Raw genomic sequence first — 21,610 nt, forward strand, 5'->3', positions numbered from 1 at the left:
GCTTAGTTCATATCCAGGTATGGTCACACTGGCCTTGTTACAAAACAACAAGTGCTGAAATGCAGCAGAAAATAAAAGCCGGCGGGGGATTCTTCTCCTATTTTAAGACTGAAAAGGGCCGGAAACTGGTGTTTTACGCGGCGGGAGCCACCACAGTGGGCCTCTTTGTGGGTAACTTCGTGCCACACACATTCGGCCTTAAATATTACCGCGATTTTGTGCAATGCTACCAGTGGGTGAGAACATTTGGCTGACTGGGAGCCATTCTAACACCCTCTTCTTTTCATAGACACGGCGTGGGGCGTTCAGTGCCGGAGGCAGTGCAGCAGCGTTTGGAGAAGGCATTGGATCAGCTGGGCCTGACGCCCTTTGAGCGAAAGTTCGTGAAGCCCTTCACCGTCTTCGGATTCGATGTGTTCCAGGCGGGCACCACTAAGTTGCGATTTGGTGGCGCTTTGGGCATACCAGTGAACTATGGATATGGCAGTCCGGAGGAGATTAAGCGGGCAGACATTCGCTTCAGAGACAAAGAGATCAACTGGAGTTCTCCCAGCGGAAAGCTGCTGGAGGAGGCCATCGTTCTGAATGAGGATGAGCAGATTTTCGGTCTTAGCAAGGCTGTGCTGCAGCTGCAATCCCATCGGGTACTTCTGAACTCCATCTTCCCCAGCGTCAGCTTCCTCATGGTGTACACCATTGGTCACTACCTCAACCTGCGGCAAGATCTCTTCGCCCGCCATGGCAGCGTGAGTTTCCAACCACTCTAACTTTTGAAAACTTCTACTGATTCCGTTTTACAATTGTAATTACCAGGTCCGGTTTGTGCTCTACAGCATCCTTAGTCTGTTTGGCCTGGGAATCTGGTCCTTTATGAAAGACTACAATCAGGTGGCCACGGACGCAGAGATTGACCAGCGGCTGGCCAGCCTGGGGCCCCAATCTGTGGCGGCCGGAGCCAGTTTTTATGACAAACATCTAAAGAAGAACATCGCGCTGAGAGAGTTGATTGGAAATGACGTTTACACTGCCCTAGGCAACGAAAACTTTATGATTCGCCAAAAATCTATGCCACTTACGGCACGAAAATCCTTCTTCCTGGAGAAGCTGGAGGAACTCAAGAAGGCGCAACAGCCTGAAACGGAGTAATCACATTTATTGTTACTGATTAAAGAAAATATGTTTCCAATTATTTTACAAATATCTTTGTTGTGTAGCCTATAACAGTGGATAGTTGTCCTTAACCTAACAAATTTCAATTGGATTTTCTCGCCAAGGAGTCTCGAAAATTGACTAGAAATCATGTTTAAACTCTGGTAATGTTGCACGGAATGATAGGATGATGGGATAGTTAATGCATTCAAAAAGCTTCCTCGCCCACAACATCGCTGATGGTGGCCACCAGGCGACGGGCGTGCTCCACGGCACAGGTGGACGTGACCAGTCCCAGATGAATGCAATACAACTCGTAGACGCGCACTTTTGCCGGCGACAGCTTGGGGAAGCACAACTCCGCGAGATCGTGGTAGTAATCCATGGTAAGAGCACCGGGTTCAGTTGGAGACTTCGAACCATTGCCACTGGCGGCCCCTGTGGACAGAAAGTGGTGCTGCAAATCCACGACAGTACTAAGAACGCCACCAGAGATGTCCTCGAACCAGAGAAAGTACGAGTAGTGGAATGCCTTGTCCTTCCACATCACTGTGGTCTGGCCCTTCTTAAGGTAATTCCGAGCGATCTCCACCATGCTCCAGAGTTTTGTCTTTGGCACCAGCTGGTTGGGACGCAGATCTGGCGCAAGCATTTGTCCTCGGCTGCGGTTGACGTACATGAAGTGGACCAGACCCGGGAAATCCTCCAAGTAAGCATCAATGGATATGTTACGAGTGGCCTTAACTGCCAGAAATTCAGCGAACTCAAGTAGCTTGGCCTCCACATTCGCTGCTGTATCAGAGAGTTGATCCAGCTCATGGACACTGGAGCTGTCGCAGCAGGCCAGTGTGAATATCTGCTTCAGTTCCTCTCCAAACGAGGGCAAATTGGACTCGATCCTCACAAGCAGCTCCCGCTCATAGTTCTTGAAGTACTCGGTGTACATCTTGCGAAGATTTTCCCATTTAGCGGCGAACTTCTTTGTGCAGTTCTCTAGATCCTCGTTTTCCGATCTCTGTTTCAGGTATCTCTTTAAAGCGTTCAGGGCTTGCACAATAAACGATTCGAGGTTCTCAAAGGCGGGCTTCAGGGCATCCGAATCGCCCTGATGCTGCACGGCCATTATTTTCTGAAGCACAAAAAAGGAATCGTAGATGCAGCTGGTCAGTGGCATGTGGGCGTACTCGATGACCTGCAGCAGAACTTGGTTGCCGTGCAGGCGCGAAATGTGCACGATACTGGGAACGCAGCCAGAGTTCACATCGTGGGAGACGCCCTGCAGGAATACAGCTACTGCCCGCTGTGACGGTGACTTTGGCGCCTGGAGGGCGCGTGACATGAGGCTGAGGAAGAGCAGGTCGGCGGCAGCAAGCGGCAGAGCTTGCCGAGTGCTGTTCGCGGCCACCAGCTTATTGGAAACGAGCAACAGGGCGTGGGCACGGGGCAGTCCCAGCTGACGCAAGTGCTCAAGCGTGGCGTCCAGTGTCAGATGGACCGTCCTCTTTAGTTCCGTGTTGATCAGCAGCTTTGGCATGGCCTCCAGCAGGTACGTTTGATCCTCCTCCCACAGCAACGTCTCGTAGCAGTCGAGGCACTGCGTCAGCAGCTCCTGTTGCATAGCCCCCGCCTGAGCGGCAAACAAATTGGCGCCGTAACAATAGCGCGTCAGCGTAATGGCCACACCCATTTGGCGACCCAGCAACTCGACAGGTATCTGTCCGATCTTCAGAAAGGTGAAGCCGAGAAGTTCGCCGAATACCAAATTGAAGCCCTGCTCACACTGTAGGCTGGAGTAGGCATTATCGAATTGGCACTGCATTATCCGCTGAGATCCAACGATGGGGCTGAAAATCTGGAGCAGTATGTTGCTGTCCAGGGCGCCACCGGAGGGGAGCAGACCCTGGGTGGTGGCCACACCTCGGATCTTCTGCGCCAGCGGCTCATTGAGCTTCTGGTACACAACGTCGTTGGCGCTGTTAAACACAATAAGTCCGTTCATTTTCTTATCAGCATCGGCAAAACACTAAATACACAACAAAACTTTCACCAGTTTCACTGGTGCTGGGTAACGGAATTCGATTTGGGTTCTGATAAGAAAAGGTGATGGCTTGATTTCAGCGTTGTACAACACTATATTCGTTTCAGCTCTGAGCAATAACTGCTTTCAAGCCATATTTAGCTTTTGACGCCATGTATTCGTTTTCGGAATTTTCAACCAAAGTCATGTACTAAAGTTAACCAACAATATAATGCTTAAATTTTAAGTGGAAATATGTTTTGCCAACTTAAATTGAGTAGTCTAAGTTTGTATTTATCTTTACGATCTGTATATCTGAATGTATTAATCCAGCCCAGAGCCGGCATATATATTTTCAACGTGTTACATACTTTTCCATTAATCTAGTATACCCTTTACTCTACAAGTAACGGATATAATGATATTATCACCAGAGACGAGATAAATAAAGCTATCACGTCTTCTGCCGACGTTTGCCCACACTAGCAACAGCTGACATTCTTCTTCTTGCGACATGCGCTTATGTTATCATTATTTGGACAGACAGTGATTTGTCCACTAATAAAGCACTTGATCATCAATGGGACGTTTAATTCTGGAACACACGCTGCAGGGCCACAAGGGGCGCATCTGGGGAGTGGCATGGCATCCTAAGGGCAACGTATTCGCCTCCTGCGGCGAGGACAAAGCCATCCGCATTTGGTCCCTGACCGGTAACACTTGGAGCACAAAGACCATTCTATCCGACGGCCACAAGCGCACAATTCGCGAGATCCGATGGTCTCCATGTGGCCAGTACTTGGCCTCGGCCAGCTTTGATGCCACCACAGCGATCTGGTCGAAATCCTCGGGAGAATTCGAGTGCAACGCAACATTGGAGGGTCACGAAAACGAGGTGAAGAGCGTTAGCTGGTCGCGATCCGGCGGATTACTGGCTACCTGTTCGCGGGACAAGTCCGTGTGGATCTGGGAGGTGGCCGGCGATGATGAGTTCGAGTGCGCCGCCGTTTTGAACTCGCACACACAGGACGTAAAGCGCGTGGTTTGGCATCCGACCAAGGAGGTTTTGGCCTCCGCCTCATACGACAATACCATAAGAATGTACGCAGAGGAGCCCATAGACAACGACTGGGACTGTACGGCGACTCTAACTTCTCACACGAGCACGGTTTGGGGCATTGACTTTGATGCGGATGGCGAGCGCCTGGTTTCCTGTAGCGACGACACCACAATCAAGATTTGGAAAGCATACCATCCGGGAAATTCGGCCGGAGTGGCCACTCCCGACCAGCAAACCGTTTGGAAGTGCGTGTGTACACTGTCAGGCCAGCATTCGCGAGCTATTTACGACGTGTCCTGGTGCAAGCTTACAGGTCTGATCGCGACAGCCTGCGGCGACGACGGCATCCGCATCTTGAAGGAGACTAGCGATTCCAAGCCAGACGAACCCACGTTTGAGCAGCTAACTGCGGAGGAGGGTGCTCACGATCAGGACGTAAACTCGGTTCAGTGGAATCCAGTGGTGGCCGGGCAACTGATATCCTGCAGCGATGATGGCACCATTAAAATTTGGAAAGTGACCGAGTAACAGAACGATTATTGTTTGGTATATTTAAGTGGGTAATGCTGAAACTTAATTTTTGTACAGTGTCTGCGTAATAACAAATTAAAGTATTTGTATTCAAATGATGGATGAAATGTATCATACATGGTTATGGGATGCGTTACACCTAATAAAGATTGCTATTTGCTAAGGAAAGGTTCCTGCAAAGTTTTGTACAGCTTCTTCGCCTTTCGGGGACCCAGTCCCATCACCTGGGAAAGTCGCTCTTCGCTAGCATTGATTATGTTGCCCAGATTGCCGAATGTGTGCAGAAGGGCGGCGGCATCAGTCTTGTTCACCGGCTTGATGTTGGTGAGGGCAGCAAGTAGCTAAGGACATTTGGATATTGCATTACAATGGTGGATACTGGGAATTTCATCATGAGTACCTTCTGATGTGGATTCGACTCCACCCGCTCCATGATCAAATCTGGCGGTCGCTTCTCGAACTGTTTGTACGTCTCAATGATTTTGCCCGCCTCTTCGGCGTTCCAGGCCAACATCATGGTCAGGTCGGCCAACAGCGATATCCGGGTCAAGCTCTTGAGGGCATTGTTCGGCTCTGGTGTGTCCACCTGAACCAACAGCACCCGCAGCTCATACATCTTGCCCAGAGCCTTCAAGCGCTGGCAGATGTAGTCCGGATTGAGATTATGATACTTCAGCGAGAGGTACAGGACGCAGGATGTCCGACCGACCACATAGTCGGGCACGATGTCGTCGCGGAACTCCAGCGGAACATTGAGTATGGATTTCAGGATGGGATTGCCGCGCTGTTTGCTGTGCACAAGAACGCAGTGCGGATTCGAAGCTGGCTTGCCGGATGCGGAACTGCCGGATCCACTAGTTTCCGTGCTGGTGCTGGGAATAGGGGAGCCACTAGATGTTTTAGCCGGTGGAGCATCTACTTTTGGTTGCTTCGCTGCCGTTGGAATTTCCATGGCGCTCAGCACATCGTTAAAAGAATCATCATCGAAATCCTCCATTTCGGTAGTCCAAATAAAACAAATTTAAAAGCTCAAGGTGCAATTACAAATCAGGTAACGAAGGCAATCTAAAATTAATGCACAACTTTGTGTAATTGTAAGTTTCCAGGCTATAGTAAAGAAATTTCATTATCAAGCTTCATTTTAAAGATGGATGGATTTAAATTGCTGTGAGTATTCTAACCAAATTGAATTGAAAGACTTGCTTATTTTAAATAATACCGTGCATGTAGTATTCGTCACTAAGTGGACATTTATCGAAATCATTCCTGTCTTAATATTTCGATATGTTTTTCAGAAGCCGTGCCACGGTCACACTAATTGCGGCAAATTTTTGACGCGGAATTAAACGAAAAGAACGCGAGGAATTGGAAAAACCGCTTCGCATTAAAATGTATGTTAAGAAGCTAGTGCTCGACGGCTTCAAATCCTATGGCCGGCGCACGGAGATAGAAGGATTCGATCCGGAATTTACGGCTATCACGGGTTTGAACGGCTCCGGCAAGTCTAACATCTTGGATAGCATTTGTTTCGTGCTGGGAATCAGTAATCTCCAGAATGTGAGTACCAATTGGACATATTGTAGGCTAAACCTCATTCGTTTTTCTGTACTTCCAGGTGCGTGCTTCGGCTCTACAGGATTTGGTGTACAAGAATGGACAGGCGGGCATTACGAAGGCCACTGTTACCATTGTGTTTGACAACACAAATCCCGCCCAGTGTCCGCAGGGCTACGAGAAGTGCCGAGAGATCTCTGTGGCGCGCCAGGTTGTTGTTGGAGGAAAGAATAAGTTCCTCATCAATGGCAAGCTGGTGCAGAACAAGAAGGTGCAAGACTTCTTCTGCTCCATTCAGCTGAATGTGAACAATCCCAACTTCCTCATCATGCAGGGCAAGATTCAACAAGTGCTTAATATGAAGCCCAAAGAGGTGGGTAGCCAGAAGTAAACAATCATAAATAGTTCTCCAACTAACAAAGATATTTCCCTAAGGTTCTGTCAATGGTCGAGGAGGCAGCGGGAACCAGTCAGTACAAAACCAAGCGAGATGCCACCAAAACCCTGATTGAGAAAAAGGAGACCAAAGTGCGGGAGACCAAGGTCCTGCTCGACGAGGAGGTGCTGCCGAAGCTGGTGAAACTGCGTCAGGAACGCTCCGCCTACCAGGAGTATCAAAAGATCTGCCGCGACATCGACTTCCTCATCAGGATTCACATCTCCGCCAAGTATCTTAAGCAATGCGAGACCCTCAAGACGGTGGAGGCCAATGAGCACAAAATTGAGGATCGCATAGCGAACTGCAAGGCCACTCACGCCAAGAACCTCGAAGAGGTCGAGAGTATTGAAAACTCCGTGAAGGAGATGCAGCAGCAGATCGATGCAGAGATGGGTGGCTCCATAAAAAATCTCGAAACGCAGCTAAGCGCAAAGCGGGCTCTAGAAGCTACCGCTACGGGAAGCTTAAAAGCGGCCCAGGGAACGATTCAGCAGGATGAAAAGAAGATTCGCATGGCCTCCAAAAACATTGAGGATGATGAACGAGCCCTGGCTAAAAAAGAAGCGGACATGGCCAAGGTTCAAGGCGAATTTGAAAGTCTTAAAGAGGCAGATGCCACGGACTCAAAAGCCTATGAGGATGCGCAAAAGAAGCTGGAGGCTGTTTCGCAGGGGCTCTCCACCAATGAAGACGGTCAAGCCTCAACACTGCAAGAACAATTAATGGGTATGTCAGTCGGGGATAGAACTAAATCATTTTACTCACCTTTTTACCTATTACCCATTTAGTGGCCAAGGAGCAGTTTAGCGAGGCACAGACCACCATTAAGACCTCAGAGATCGAGTTGCGTCATACGCGTGGCGTCTTGAAACAACGTGAGGGTGAGACCCAGACCAACGATGCTGCCTATGTAAAGGATAAAAGCCTGCATGATCAGTTGGTGGTCGAGATAAAGAACCTAGAACGACAGCTACAAAAACTAAATTATGAGGGCGGTCAGTTCGAGCAGCTAAAGCAGCGACGCAATGATCTGCATATGCGGAAGCGTGATCTGAAACGAGAGCTGGATCGCTGTAATGCCTCCCGCTATGACCTGCAATACCAGGACCCAGAACCAAACTTTGATCGGCGAAAGGTGCGCGGTATGGTTGGCAAGTTGTTCCAGGTGAAAGACATGCAAAACTCTATGGCTCTAGTTCAAACAGCTGGCGGAAGTGTAAGTTGTTGCATCATATTTAATCATATTTATTTTTTAAACACAAGTTCTTCGTTAGTTATACAGCTACGTGACAGACGATGATGTGACAAGCAAAAAGATCCTGCAGAGGGGCAACCTTCAGCGACGCGTCACTATGATTCCCATCAACAAGATTCAGTCTGGCTCGCTAAGCAGAAATGTGGTAGAATACGCTCAAAACAAAGTGGGTGCCGAAAATGTCCAATGGGCCATGTCACTGATTAACTATGATCGCTATTACGAGCCTGTCATGAAGTTTTGTTTTGGCGGAACCCTTATCTGCAAGGACCTTAATGTTGCCAAACAAGTGAGTGTTGATTGCCATTCTATTCGGTACATTCTTTTACATGCATTGTTTTTTCTAGATCAGCTACGACCCACGTATTAATTGCCGTTCAGTGACTTTGGAAGGAGATGTTGTCGATCCCCATGGCACTGTGTCTGGAGGTGCTGCTCCCAAAGGGGCTAACGTCCTGGAAGAATTGCACGCCATTAAGCAAATAGAAAAGGAGTACAGGGAGATCGACTCTGAGATAGCCCAAGTAGAAAATCAAATGGCGTAGGTAAACAAGAAACTTCCCGATGCCAATACTTACCCCAATCTGTTCTTAGATCCATTGAAAACCTGGCTCACTCGTTCAACAAAATGAAGGAAAATCTTGAGCTGCGACAACACGAATTAACCATGTGTGAGAACAGGTTGGCCCAAACAACCTTTCAACAGAATCAGGCAGAAATTGAAGAAATGAAGGAGAGGGTCAAGACCTTAGAGCAACAAATTATTGACTCCCGTGAAAAACAGAAGACCTCACAAGCCAAAATAAAGGATATCGAGGCGAAGTTGGCAGATGCAAAGGGTTATCGCGAGCGTGAGCTGAAAGCAGCCACCAACGAGATCAAGGTGACGAAACAAAGGGCTGAGAAATCTCGGGCGAACTGGAAAAAGCGAGAGCAAGAGTTCGAAACTCTTCAATTGGAAATCACTGAGCTGCAGAAAAGTATTGAAACTGCAAAGAAGCAGCACCAGGACATGATTGATAACCTCGAAAAGTTTAAGGCCGAGCTAGATGCTCTAAAAGCAAATAGCTCCAGTGCTGCGTCCGAGGTGACGGAGCTCGAGCTTGCAATTAAGGAGCAGAAAGATAAACTGAATGCTCACAACAAGGAGATGCGAAATCAGTTGGTCAAGAAGGAGAAAATGTTGAAGCAAAATCAGGAGATTGAGCTGGAGGTAAAGAAAAAAGAGAACGAACAAAAAAAGATTAGTTCGGATGCCAAGGAGGCAAAGAAACGGATGGAAGCCCTAGAGACCAAGTATCCCTGGATTCCGGAGGAGAAGAACTGCTTCGGCATGAAGAACACTCGCTACGATTACAGCAAGGAGGATCCCCACGAAGCAGGCAACAAGCTGGCGAAGATGCAGGAGAAAAAGGACAAAATGGAACGCACCCTCAATATGAATGCTATCATGGTGCTGGATCGCGAGGAAGAGAACTTCAAGGAGACCGAACGCCGGCGAAACATTGTGGCGATGGACAAGGAGAAGATTAAGAAAATCATAGTGAAGATGGACGAAGAAGAGCAGGATCAGCTGAACAGAGCTGCTACCGAGGTGAACGCGAACTTCAGTGGCATCTTTAGCTCCCTTTTACCCGGTGCTGATGCAAAACTCAATCCCGTCCATACCAATGGGTGTCTGACCGGTTTGGAGATTAAAGTGGGCTTCAATGGAAAATGGAAGGAAAGTCTCGGAGAACTTTCTGGTGGCCAAAAGTCCTTGGTGGCTCTATCTCTGGTCCTGGCCATGCTCAAGTTCTCTCCGGCTCCCTTGTACATTTTGGATGAGGTGGACGCTGCCCTGGACATGTCGCACACGCAAAACATAGGCAGCATGTTAAAGCAGCACTTCACCAACTCGCAGTTCTTGATTGTGTCTCTCAAGGATGGTCTTTTCAACCACGCCAACGTCCTGTTCCGCACTCTCTTCGAGGAGGGTGTGTCCACCATCACCCGGCAGGTCAGCAGACAGGCAACATCCAACAAACGCTAAATGGAACTCGTTTAATTCCTTATTTCTTAATAAAACTTTTAAAATATAAAAAATGCGGTTTTTTCATTTTAATTGTGAGTAATAAACCTTCTTACTAAATTTAGTAGATACAAAAATTGCGGGTTAAGTTATTCCTTCTAATGGTTAATTATTAATTCGATATCACTAATTTATATTAATTCGTTAGATTATATTATTAATCTTGTTGAATATTTTAATTTGAAAAATAGTTGTATATTTTTATTTGGAAGAATGGTCAGATTATTTGTTGTTTACTAACGCAGATTGCACTATTTAAAATACCTAAATCAACGAAGTAAGAACTTTACAAATTTATATTTTGTAACGGTCGTTTGCGCATCAGCTGATTTCCAACCGGGCGGGCAAAACGTCAAACTGGTGAGACCGTCAAACGCACACACACACACATACGCAACGAGCAAAAGAAGAAGAAGAAGAACGAAAGGCAGCAACAGCAATGTTTGAGGGAGTGAAAAATTAAACAAAAGTCCACGGATTTTAGCAGCAAATACTCGACGGCGGTTGAAAAACAAAACATCAAGATTTCGAGCCAACGCAGACTGCTTCAAAAGCTCACCATGGTAATTGCAAGGTTCCACAAAAATTATGAATCGTTCGATTCTTTAATCACACACACGCACACGACTCGTGTGTGTATGTGTGCGGGAAGCAGCAAAAATTGTAGACACCGCTGGCATTTGGATAAACAATAGCAACAATTGGAGTGGTGGTCGAGGCGGGAAAAGCACCGATTTGTGGAAATTCATTCATTGGAATGTGGGAGTGCTAATGTGCCGTTTTGCCCTTCCAGGATCGAGTGACCAAGCCGCAGAAGAAGATGCTCATCACACTGCTGCGGGAAACCAAGTACATGGAGGGCAAAAAGGAGAAGGAATGGTACTGGGAGAAGATCCAAGCGGCCCTGAACACCATTGGTCCCAAGAAGACAATTATTCAATGGAAAAAGGTCAGTTTACTCGTCTGTGAAATCAAAAAATGAACTTAAATCTTTTTTCCAGTGCTGGCGCGACATGCGACTGACGACGAGGAAAAAGCTGGCGGAGCTGAAGCGCTGTCAACTCTCTGGAGGATCTCCACCACCGGGAATCGAACTGAACCAGGAGGACAACGACATCATCGACATTGTGGGCACCGAGTACTTCTACGAGGAGATGAATGGTGAACTCAAGGCGGAGAACTTCTTGACCGGCTTGGACTACGCGCCGGAACATCTGTGCGATGCCATTCTCACAGCAGCAGTGGGCCATCACCAGCACAATATGCAGCACCAGAAGGATCCGCAATCGCATGCAGGGCAACAGCAGCAGCAGGATCATCACACCAACGATGGCGAAACCAATGATGCTCCTGGATCAAGCAATGGTGGCTCATATCAGGGACACCCAGTACCCCAGTTGCAGGCGCACAATGGCAGTGGTGGAGGAGGCGAGCATGGCGCCGGTGGTCAGTCACACTCCGGGATGCTCCAGCACCCTGCTTTTCATGGTGGCTTGCATCCACACCTGTTGAGGCGGCAGCATGGAAGTGGATCACTATCCAGGGAGTCGCCCTTTGAGGAGAAGCTTCTACAGTTCATGCAGGATGCCTTTCCGAAAAAGAGCAAGAAGCGCAAGAACCGTGATCCGGACAAGCTGTTCCTCCTATCCCTGTACGAGGAGATCAAGAGAGTTCCCGAGGAGATACGCCTTGATGTGAAGTCCGAACTAATGCAGATACTGAAGAAGTACCAGAAGAAGTCGCCAGTCAAGGCGGAGAAGCCTGCGCCCTCCTCCACGTCAACCTCCTCAAAGCTTAGCTCTAGCAGTAGTGGCAGTAGCACGGTGACTACTCACTTGTCCCACAGCATGTACCAGTTGCAAAAGAAATACGAAAAGGGCGAGCGTGAACCATCGCCCCAATCACAAGTAGAGCGAGTAGCGTCTGCAGGGGCAGTTGCTGTGCCCATCCATGCCTCCCAGCAGCTGCCTCTTTTCCAGCTGCAGAAGAAGTACGAGGAGAACAACGTGGAAAAGGTTCATCAGCAGCAACAGCAGCAGCAGCAGCAGAGCGAGCAACGCAAGCATGTGGAGGCCGCTCAGGCCCATCATGCTGCCCATCAGCAACCGCCTCCACCGCCACCCAACGAGCACCTGCACCACCCCCAGATGACCCACAACATCATGTTCCCGTTGGGACAGCTTCGCAACGAGCAGCCGCCCGCACAGCAACACCAGCATGGCCACAATCCCCACCAGCAACAGCATCCACACCAGCAGCAGCAACAGGGACAGCAGCACCATCCGCCCACGATCTTCGGCGCTGCCGCCAGCGAACGGCCTCCAATGTCCTACGAAAATGTCGGATGAGTACTAAGCCGTCTGTGGGAAGCAACTTGTGGAGCACCACGCCCTGCGACGGTGTCCCCCACGACGGCAGACGCGCACAACTGTTAGCCCTCGACTTAGACAGAAATTCGTAGGTCTCACTCTTATGCTAGCCTATACCTAAGTACACATTGCTCACTACAAATATGTTCATAAGTCAGAAATGGTGCAGTCTATGACAAAGATACTCTTAAAGGATTCGAAACATTTTGTAGTAAGGCATGTCGTGATCCTCATGTAAATGTTCCCGTGGCAATAACAGCGCAGCTAAACTGTGACTCAAGTTCTTAATAGATCGCGATGCATACATTTTTCGGTGTAAATACAAATATAATTGTATCTTTAACTTGTGGCTGTTATTGAAAATATGGACCTTGGGCTTAAATATGTTTATTATATTAGATCAAGTAAATTGATTGACACCCAAATTCTGGGAAGAATTCCCTATTCCCAGGTTTTTAACTACGCGCCCCTTTTGTTTTCTTGACCAAATCGGTGCAGTCATTTCCTTAGTTCTGATGTAGACTCCACAATCATATTTGTTTGGACTTTGCGAAGCTGTAAATCCAGCAGGCGGCCCGTCGTTAAGCTGTCTCCAGGAATATCTAGTCTTCATCTCTCGTAACGCGATAACTATATCCACAGGGAGCACGCCATGTCATAAAGATAGCCCAACAGCTGACTGATCCGATCTGCCTAAATGCGAAATTCAACTGAGCACTGCCGATCGCCGAACTCGTCGTTGTCTGTCGCATGTTGGGCAGGTTGATGAGCGATCACGAGCCGAGCTGCAGCATAATCCGCCAGATCTGCGGCGCTTATCAGTGGCGTCCGGCTGGGATAAAGAGATACAGATACAGGCGGATCGACTGGAGGCAGACTGGGTCTGGCATTCTATTCCGGCAGCGGATCGTAGCAGTTGATCGTCGGAGATCGAAACGCAGGGATTGACCGCAGCTCCTGCAAATGCAGAGTTCAAAATTCAAGTGAAGTTTCCTACCAGTCAATCCATTCACCATGGCCCAAGGTACGAGAATGATTTGAAATCTGAAATCGAAGTCGAAGATCTGGCTTAAGACCTCCAAATGAAGAACAACCACAAGTTGGGAGCTCGCATTTCATGTACTTTACTTTGATCTTTTTAGTCGAGGCGCGCACTGTGCTGTGGTACATGACATTCATGGGCTTCATCGTGAACTACATGATCCGGATCAATCTGAACATTACCATTGTGGACATGATCGCCGGGAAGGGTGCTATCGCTATAGCCTCAAATGAAACCCATGAGAACTCCACGGACGTGGCGGCCCTTGCGGAACTAAATGAACGATTTTCGTTGGAGCGTTGGTTTTTGGACTGGGCAAATGTGAGTATCAGATCGCTGAATCACTGGTTAAGTGCTTAATGAAGCCACTAAGTGACGGAGCTTGTGCAACAACGGGGCGTATGAGTAACGTGTGTGTGTACTACATCTTCGGCAGATTCCGTACGAAAAGAATGGATTTCACTGGAACGAGAGGCAGCAGGGCGCTCTGCTGGGATCCTTTTTCTGGGCCCACTGGACACTGCAGATCCCCGGCGGCATCCTGGCCACCAAGTATGGCACTAAACTGGTCTTCGGTTGGTCCAATGGCATCGGTGTGTTCTGCTGCTTCCTCATACCCCTCGTATCGTACTGGAGCTACACGGGCTTGATTGCCCTTCGAGTGTTCCAGGGGTGGATCACAGTAAGGGATCCCCAAGCGAAGTTTGATAGATAGTTTTAAATATTTAATTCCAAGGGCTTGGCCTGGCCATCGATGCACGTGCTCACCGCCAAATGGATTCCGCCCAACGAGCGCAGCAAGTTTGTCAGTGCTTACTTGGGCAGCTCGGTGGGCGTGGCCCTGTTCTACCCGATCTTCGGCTATATCATCGATTGGACACGGTGGGAGTGGGTCTACTATATCTGCGGAATCGTGGGCACCCTTTGGTTCATCGCCTGGCAGTTCCTCGTGTTCGATAGTCCCGCCCAGCATCCCCGCATCGCGGACTCGGAGAGGAAGTTCATCGAAAAGTCCTTGGGAGCCTCTAGTCAGGGCAGCAAGGGACCCACTCCCTGGAAGGCGATTGCCACCTCCCGTCCGGTTTGGCTGAATGTGGTCGCCCAATGGGGTGGCATCTGGGGTCTCTTCACATTGATGACCCATGCGCCGACTTACTTCAGACTGATTCACCACTGGAACATCCGAGCGGTGAGTGGGTGAACGACTTTGTAGGTCAACAATATTACACATTGTTTGATCCTTTCCAGACGGGCTTCCTGTCCGGACTGCCGCATCTCATGAGAATGCTCTTCGCCTACGTCTTCTCCATATTGGCCGACTATCTTCTGCGGACTGATAAGATGAGTCGCACCAATGTCCGCAAGTTGGCCACATTCATTTGTGAGTATAACTTCTGAATGTTTTAATATTTTCTTTGACCCCAAACATGTCCTAAATTTCTTGAACTATCTTTTCTAGGCTGTGGAGCTAAAGGCCTAGTAGTCTTAGCACTAGCATACTTTGGCTACAACGCGACGGCTGCCATCGTGCTGGTCACAGTGGCCACCATGCTCCACGGCGCCGTGTCATCCGGTCCTCTGGCCTCCATGGTCGATCTGTCGCCAAACTATGCGGGCATTGTCCTGGGTGTGAGTGGAATGATTGGTGGAATGCCGGGCTTCATTTCGCCCTTCATCGTGGGCCAACTCACTCACAATAATGTAAGTCGGAAATGCCTTTTCAAGCATCTATTAATCCATGTATAATCCCTTCTTATAGCAAACCATTGAAGCCTGGAAGAATGTGTTCCTGCTCAGCTCGGTGATGCTAACAGGCAGTGGCATCTTGTACGTGCTTTTCTCGGAATCCAAATTGCAGCCGTGGAACAGTGGCTGTCACCAGGTGCCCGATTCCGGGCTAAAGGAACTCCAAAATCTGGGAGGCGATAAGGAGGATGAGGAGGAGAAGAAGCCACTTAAATCTGACCAAGATGAGGAAAGCCCCGTCGTCGCTGAAAAGGAGACCAAAACAAAATCTGATAGCGATGAAAAGTGACATGGGCAGTCACACTCTGTTTTAATGGCATTATAACGTGTTGATTATGGCAACGAACAACGTCTGATAACGCTTATCGCCATTTTGTGTAAATAGTTACCCGTGAATCTACAGAATCTAACCTCTAGATTTAAGTGTGTTGCTACTTATACTATAGGATTACTTATCTTTTCCCCCCGAGATTCCCTTTGTCCAGAGTGCGTTTTTAGTTAAATGTAAATAAAAATGTTTATGATTTATTTACCAGTTTTTTATTTATTACTTAAGCAACACTTTCGGCGTAAAAGTCACTTTATGCTTGTGTTAGAATCAGTTTTATGGGTAAGGAAGCTGGAACTGTTTTGCTGCTGTCTGGGAAAGTTTTTGCTTAAGCCAGGTGATTCAACTAATCCCTATTAAAGATAATTATTTTCAGAAGGTCAAAAGGAGTTTTTAATATTTCTGCTTGTTTCTTTGCACTTATTACCAAGATAACCGCTATGTTCGAGTTCATCGACTAACAGATACCCGTTAATCAGTTAGTGGGAATGCAAATGTGAAATTTTCACATTTGTTGGCCTATCAATAGAAATTGGACAGACAAATAAAACGAAAAAAATTACATTTTTCAAAAGTGAGGGCTTTGCAGCATTGTTCCGTTTTTGGGCGTTAAAGTGTGTATGGCAACATCATACCTGTTACATACTTGTCAATGATGAATGGGTATTAAAATAAGTTAATTAAATATTTGAGTGTGACGCCACAGCGACTAATCTTCCCGAACTTATATCCTTATCATTTCCTAAGACAGGCCCATTTAGACAGGCCCTCGTTGCTATGTAAATGCTTAAATAGGCAACGATAAATAAACCAGGCCCACATTAATAAGGAAGTTTAAAGGGATCAGCTACTGTCTAAAAAGATTTTTTTTATTGTACAATGTACTTAATCGCGTTCTACGTAGACGGTCGCAACTTATTTTCAAGATATATTTACGGGGCTTAAGGTTCTATTAATAGCTTTTTTCACAAATGTAAATTTGGCCTCAGATACCATATACTGCGTCAGCGTAGGCAGTAAAAAGATTTTACAATTAAATAACACTGTCATAAAATTGTTCAAGGTATTTTAAGAACTTTTCCGTATACCCGTAGAGTAGAAGAAAGCATTTCCGACCCTATAAAGTATATATGTATATTCTAGATCACGATCACTAGCAGAGTCGATCTCACAATGTCCGTCGGATTGAATATCGATATCTGAAAGCTCAAAGATATGCAAAAATTTTTTGAAATTTCACGTTTGCACCCCTACTAGCTGAGTAACTGGTATCTGATAGTCGAGGAATAGTCGAATATAGCGTTCTCTCATGTTTAATTTATAACTGAGAACGAAAAGCTTCCGACACTACGCGACAATTCTTATAATTTATTATTTTAGAGAGCTAGATTAGGTATGGCATGCTTAGGATTAAAATGCGTGGATGGCAATCATGGGATACTTTATTAACCCAACGACGTAATGAGAACCCCATACAACAGCAAAATAAATGATTTGGCAAACTGAAGTTAATAATTGCAATTTAAATCAAAACTGATTGAACCGGAAAATCGTTTTCCCTTTTTGGCTGCCGTTTCTCTCATTACTCATACCACGCGTTGCACAATTGGAAGTTCCGAAGGAGATGGGAATTGAATTGAGAAAAGGATGGCTGGCGAGGGGCCAAGGGGGCAAGGGGCCAAGGGGCAGGCCAACCTTTGCTGCTCCGTGGTCTTCGACTTTTTTACGTGCCTGCATTTGTTTCATTGGCGTCCATTTCCGATTGCACTCCAGGGAGTCGTAGATGTCAGTCCCCGTCTCCATCTCAGGTCCTTCCAACCCCCCAGAAATCCCGGCCATCATCCTGGCCACTTCACGGCTTGTCCATTCCGGGTTTCGTCTGTTAAGCCAGTCGATGTCTTGTCACTTGATCCTTGAGCTTGAGCCTGCGAAGTCAGGCATTGATAGAGATTAATTGGTTTCCTGTTACGTTGCCCAATAGGCCGGCAAACTCGAGGAGGTGGCGATGAGGAGTTCCATAACGAGATTATATCGATGATTTTCCATCATCAGCTTTGTTTTCAGAGAGGTATTTTAAAGGGATGGCTTTTTTACAATATAATGTGTTATTTTATAAGCTGTTTTGAACTGAATGCTCAAATATGTGAGGCTTGATATAATGATCTTAAGGATAAACCTCATCTTTGTGTATTTCTCGGTGGTTATACTAGTTTTAAAGTTTTATTTTCGTTTGCATCAATATTGCTTAATCGACTTGGGCACTTTTCCCATTTGCAACACACTTATGTTTACCATTTCGATAATTTATTTATATCAGAAATTATCGTTTATTAAATCGCATTTCCCGACTGCCGCCCCAATGCTCATTGAATGTGAAAAGTGTTTAACACGATTTTCACTCCCCAACTCGCGACTTTCCCATTGCCATTTGCATTATCTCCGATCTGAGGAGGAAAACTCTCCTTGGAGATGTCGGTAAGCTGTAAACAACAGTTAACTTTATAACTCCGTAGAAAAATTCGCACGGATTTGCAAACGCAAAAAAGAAAAGCGAATTCCGGCGGAGTTGGGCTACGCAAATTTATGCTCACTCCCCGAATGCCAAACAAGCGAAAACAAACAAAACAAAAAAAATGTTACCCTGGCAGGAAGTAAATTCAATCGTAAACAACGCAATCAAAAATTCATTCAAACGAAGCATTAACGCTTATTCCGTTTAGTCTGCGGTGGGCGGGGAAATGAGGGCGGGGCAAGGTGGGCGGTTCGTTGGGCGGTGGGTGAATATTTTTCCCATTGGAAGGCAAGTGCAACATTCAAGCACAGGGGCGACTCGAAACGAGCGTGCAACTGTCTGTTCCGCCGCGCTTTTTTAATTTTCCATTTTCATTCTCGCATTCAGTTTTTTTTATTTTGCTCACTTAGGCAGGCACATTTATTATGTGGGCACGCGAACTGTAGGAACTTTGCAGTTCCGGGCACGTCGCTTCATAATTTTCCATTTCCATCTGTTAAATGGGTAGCGGCGTGGCAAGGAAAGCCGCGTATAAATTTGTGGGTGAGCTCCCAACTCCTCGTACTTCCTCCCACTGCCACCCACTTCCACCCACACTCACGTGTGCATACGTGTAGCTAAAGGTACCCGGCAACAATGGGCACACGGATAAGTATCCGCGGCAATAAATTTAATTTGCACAGCGAAAACATCGCAAATACATTTTTTATACCATAAATTCCTCGGTTCCCCAGTGACTGGGTATTCGGGTTCAGTTCATCTACCCACTCCCATTCCCCCTCAATTGTCGCTTTTTTCCGCTGTTGTTCTGGAACGGATTAATGGATGTGCGAACATGCATATAAAGATGAACCTGGCTCCAGATACTGGAAAGGAAAACCTTTAAGAGGGAGGACTACCCGCTCTTTTCAATTTGAAAACTGTTTCACTTCAACTGGGATACATGAGTTTGGGGATGGTATGTGACGATTTATTCTAAGACCTCATCTATTTTTCGGAAACTTTTATTTATAGTAAAATATTACTCATTGATGTTTCTAGTACTAGTACAAAATCATTATAAATCAGATATGTATATCAATTAGAAATTTGACCTTTTATTAAATATTTGAAATACAAAAGATTTTATCTCACTCCCATACTATTTAAAACTAGATACATATATACGCCTAATTACTTTTATACACTCGATAGACTTTCCCTTTCGAACGAACTTGTTCATTAGGATTAAATATTTAGACCTGACCACTCCGGCTCCTTGTAACAATCTTTAATTTACACTGTGGTCACTCATCTGTCTTTATGCTTGTAAGGAGCACCATCATCCGGAGTTTTCCCGCCCTTGGAAGCCATCGCCCAGTCACTCAATCATAAATATTATTAATAATGTGTGCGGCCTGCGGTCGGCGATAGTTCTTGGAGCTCGGAGTGGGATATTCTTGTAGTTCGCCAGTGCCTTTGGCTAATTTATTTAGTTCCGAGGCCGGGGCATACAAGTAAGTTTGGCATCCCAAAAACTTTGGCGAGCACACACACAATCCAAATGGGATTACTAAGACCAGATGGAGAAGGGTGGGGGAACTTTCTGTTTGAATTGGCAAAACTAGAATTTGCAGCGGAAAACTTTCTTCGACTGGAAGACGAGGTTAGCTGCCCCATTCCGAGTTGTGCCGCATCAAAATGTTAAATATGAAAGCCACTTAGCGGAATTTCTACGCAAATTAAAGTTGTCACATTAGGTAAATGAACGAGAATAAGGGATGTCAGTTGAGAGCTGCCTCACACCCGGTTTTAATCTTGAAGATATAACTTCGGCGTCGGCGATGATAAATCATAAGCGGACCGCCCCAAAAACAAAGGAAAAACCCAGTCGAAAAAACCGCACTGCCAAGCCCAAGGAGACAGGACCAAGGGGATCCAGACACAGACAGCCGGAAAGGGGGGAGTGGGGAGTGGGCGGGTTTTCACAACAATATGTGAATATGTTATTTGTTCTGGGAATTGTGAAAATCTCAACAGGTCCCCGCACTTTGCATATTATTTTTAATACGCAGGACGCGTCAGCCGGAGCCTTGAATCCTTGGCAGGTCAGAGTTGGCCAATTTCCCGGCTAGCCACAAGCCTCCCGCCCATTTGGTTGCCATTCTCGTGTTTGCCAAGACATTAAGGACAAGCCGCATTTGACAGGACCACAGCTTCTTTGTTTATTTAATCATCCTGGTATCATATTTACATAGCCCCCGATACGTAAGAGCTTTTGGTAATTGCAAGTATGCGCTTGATTAGGATATTTTCCGATTAAATACCAATTTTGCAATTCCTTTTTTTTATAAAAAGCAAAAACGGGAAAAAGAAAAAAGTACAGTATGTTCCAAGTTTTAGTTAGGCCGTTCCCCTTTTGGGATCCCAATATCTTATGTGGGTTCTCCTCCTTTTGCATATGCTAGTACTCATAAAATCCAATGCTTTGTGCTGCATTCTTTTGGTTTCATTGATGTTGTTTTATGAATATTTCAGCCAAAGTCCATTAGAATTATTTGGATGTTTGGCCGGCTGCATTATTCATGAGTGCATGCAAATTGAATTGTGTTGGACACGAAACAGGGGGAAAACCGAGCGAAAAGCAGGTGGAACTGGAGTTGTCAGAACGAATTGGTCGAGCAGCAAGAACTGGTGGCTCCTTTGGCCACAGCTCGCAACTCAGCAATTCCCTGGGTGAACATTCATTCTGATTATGCACACACATCGATATGAATAACGCATTCCAATCCACTCGACTCCTTCTCCGGCCGTGGAAACTTCATCTTCGGAGCTGTTTCGGTGGCAGGAAGTGGAGCAAAACGGCGAGGATTCAATTAAACGGCCACAATTCAAATGTTGACGTCACAGTTTGGCTCTTATTAAATTATCATTCGATTATGCCATTATGTTTGCCGATTGCCCCTGAATCACCCCGGCTAATGGCACATCCGGCGGAAGTTTAACGATTCCACGGCCCCGGGGTTGTTGCCAACTTCACTTCTTGCCAACTCAACACAAGAAAACCCTTTTCCTTGAAATTTATCTCCTCCTCGCAGGGCCGAGTTCTGTAAATGGCACGGTGCTGAAAGTATCTCGAATGCGAAATATATATATCTGCAAGGAGATGGAGAGTTGGCATCCCATTAAATGTAACGATTATTATCTCACGTAGCACCATTTTGGGAATTTTAAATATGAAAACTGCTCAAATTGTCCTCGAAATGGGCATCGAAGAGTGTGCAAAAGCGAGTTTGCATTTCTGAACAGGTGCAAAGCGTCTCTTGAAGGCGGGGATCCTAAGTACATTCCAAATGATATATGTGAATACGAAAGGAGACGTTTCATTTGAGTGTGAATAGTGTTTTAAGGGTTTACTTCAAGATGTATTATTGGAAGTTTATAAAATAAATTATATGTATTGTAAAATATGTTGATTCCTAAGTATATATGGAACTATTTATATAGTATACATATTTTTTTAAGGGTTCTAAAGATGTCCTATTGGTACAGTAACTG

The 21,610-nt window shown here is 46.4% G+C and overlaps 7 protein-coding genes across 7 annotated transcripts; 5 read left to right on the plus strand and 2 right to left on the minus strand.

The window, feature by feature from the left end:
* Nucleotides 1-23: 23 nt before the first annotated feature.
* Nucleotides 24-1,189, plus strand: LOC122612928 (transmembrane protein 177). Its single transcript, XM_043786838.1, has 3 exons — nt 24-232; nt 290-746; nt 814-1,189. The coding sequence occupies exons 1-3, from the start codon at nt 60-62 to the stop codon at nt 1,144-1,146; spliced, it is 963 nt and encodes a 320-aa protein (XP_043642773.1). The 5' UTR covers nt 24-59; the 3' UTR covers nt 1,147-1,189.
* LOC122612927 (Hermansky-Pudlak syndrome 1 protein homolog) lies at nt 1,187-3,203 on the minus strand. Its single transcript, XM_043786837.1, has one exon. It carries the CDS (start codon nt 3,146-3,148, stop codon nt 1,358-1,360), a length of 1,791 nt encoding a protein of 596 aa, XP_043642772.1. The 5' UTR covers nt 3,149-3,203; the 3' UTR covers nt 1,187-1,357.
* A 451-nt stretch (nt 3,204-3,654) lies between these two features.
* On the plus strand, nt 3,655-4,855 carry LOC122613665 (probable cytosolic iron-sulfur protein assembly protein Ciao1). Its single transcript, XM_043787951.1, has one exon. It carries the CDS (start codon nt 3,747-3,749, stop codon nt 4,752-4,754), a length of 1,008 nt encoding a protein of 335 aa, XP_043643886.1. The 5' UTR covers nt 3,655-3,746; the 3' UTR covers nt 4,755-4,855.
* On the minus strand, nt 4,752-5,922 carry LOC122613666 (DNA excision repair protein ERCC-1). Its single transcript, XM_043787953.1, has 2 exons — nt 5,158-5,922; nt 4,752-5,098 (listed from the first exon to the last, which is right to left on the minus strand). Exons 1-2 carry the CDS (start codon nt 5,752-5,754, stop codon nt 4,910-4,912), a joined length of 786 nt encoding a protein of 261 aa, XP_043643888.1. The 5' UTR covers nt 5,755-5,922; the 3' UTR covers nt 4,752-4,909.
* A 130-nt stretch (nt 5,923-6,052) lies between these two features.
* On the plus strand, nt 6,053-10,090 carry LOC122613664 (structural maintenance of chromosomes protein 2). The gene is made up of 7 exons (XM_043787950.1): nt 6,053-6,314; nt 6,373-6,684; nt 6,747-7,476; nt 7,539-7,966; nt 8,025-8,294; nt 8,353-8,546; nt 8,600-10,090. The coding sequence occupies exons 1-7, from the start codon at nt 6,147-6,149 to the stop codon at nt 10,035-10,037; spliced, it is 3,540 nt and encodes a 1,179-aa protein (XP_043643885.1). The 5' UTR covers nt 6,053-6,146; the 3' UTR covers nt 10,038-10,090.
* Nucleotides 10,091-10,454: 364 nt separating this feature from the next.
* Nucleotides 10,455-12,788, plus strand: LOC122612193 (putative uncharacterized protein DDB_G0288537). The gene is made up of 3 exons (XM_043785638.1): nt 10,455-10,639; nt 10,870-11,025; nt 11,078-12,788. The coding sequence occupies exons 1-3, from the start codon at nt 10,637-10,639 to the stop codon at nt 12,422-12,424; spliced, it is 1,506 nt and encodes a 501-aa protein (XP_043641573.1). The 5' UTR covers nt 10,455-10,636; the 3' UTR covers nt 12,425-12,788.
* Nucleotides 12,789-13,308: 520 nt separating this feature from the next.
* On the plus strand, nt 13,309-15,761 carry LOC122612192 (sialin). Its single transcript, XM_043785637.1, has 7 exons — nt 13,309-13,469; nt 13,588-13,808; nt 13,924-14,169; nt 14,224-14,676; nt 14,736-14,868; nt 14,947-15,188; nt 15,247-15,761. Exons 1-7 carry the CDS (start codon nt 13,460-13,462, stop codon nt 15,520-15,522), a joined length of 1,581 nt encoding a protein of 526 aa, XP_043641572.1. The 5' UTR covers nt 13,309-13,459; the 3' UTR covers nt 15,523-15,761.
* Nucleotides 15,762-21,610: the final 5,849 nt, after the last annotated feature.

This window comes from Drosophila teissieri, chromosome 2R, assembly GCF_016746235.2.
Source record: "Drosophila teissieri strain GT53w chromosome 2R, Prin_Dtei_1.1, whole genome shotgun sequence".
In the NCBI taxonomy this organism is placed as follows: domain Eukaryota; kingdom Metazoa; phylum Arthropoda; class Insecta; order Diptera; family Drosophilidae; genus Drosophila; species Drosophila teissieri.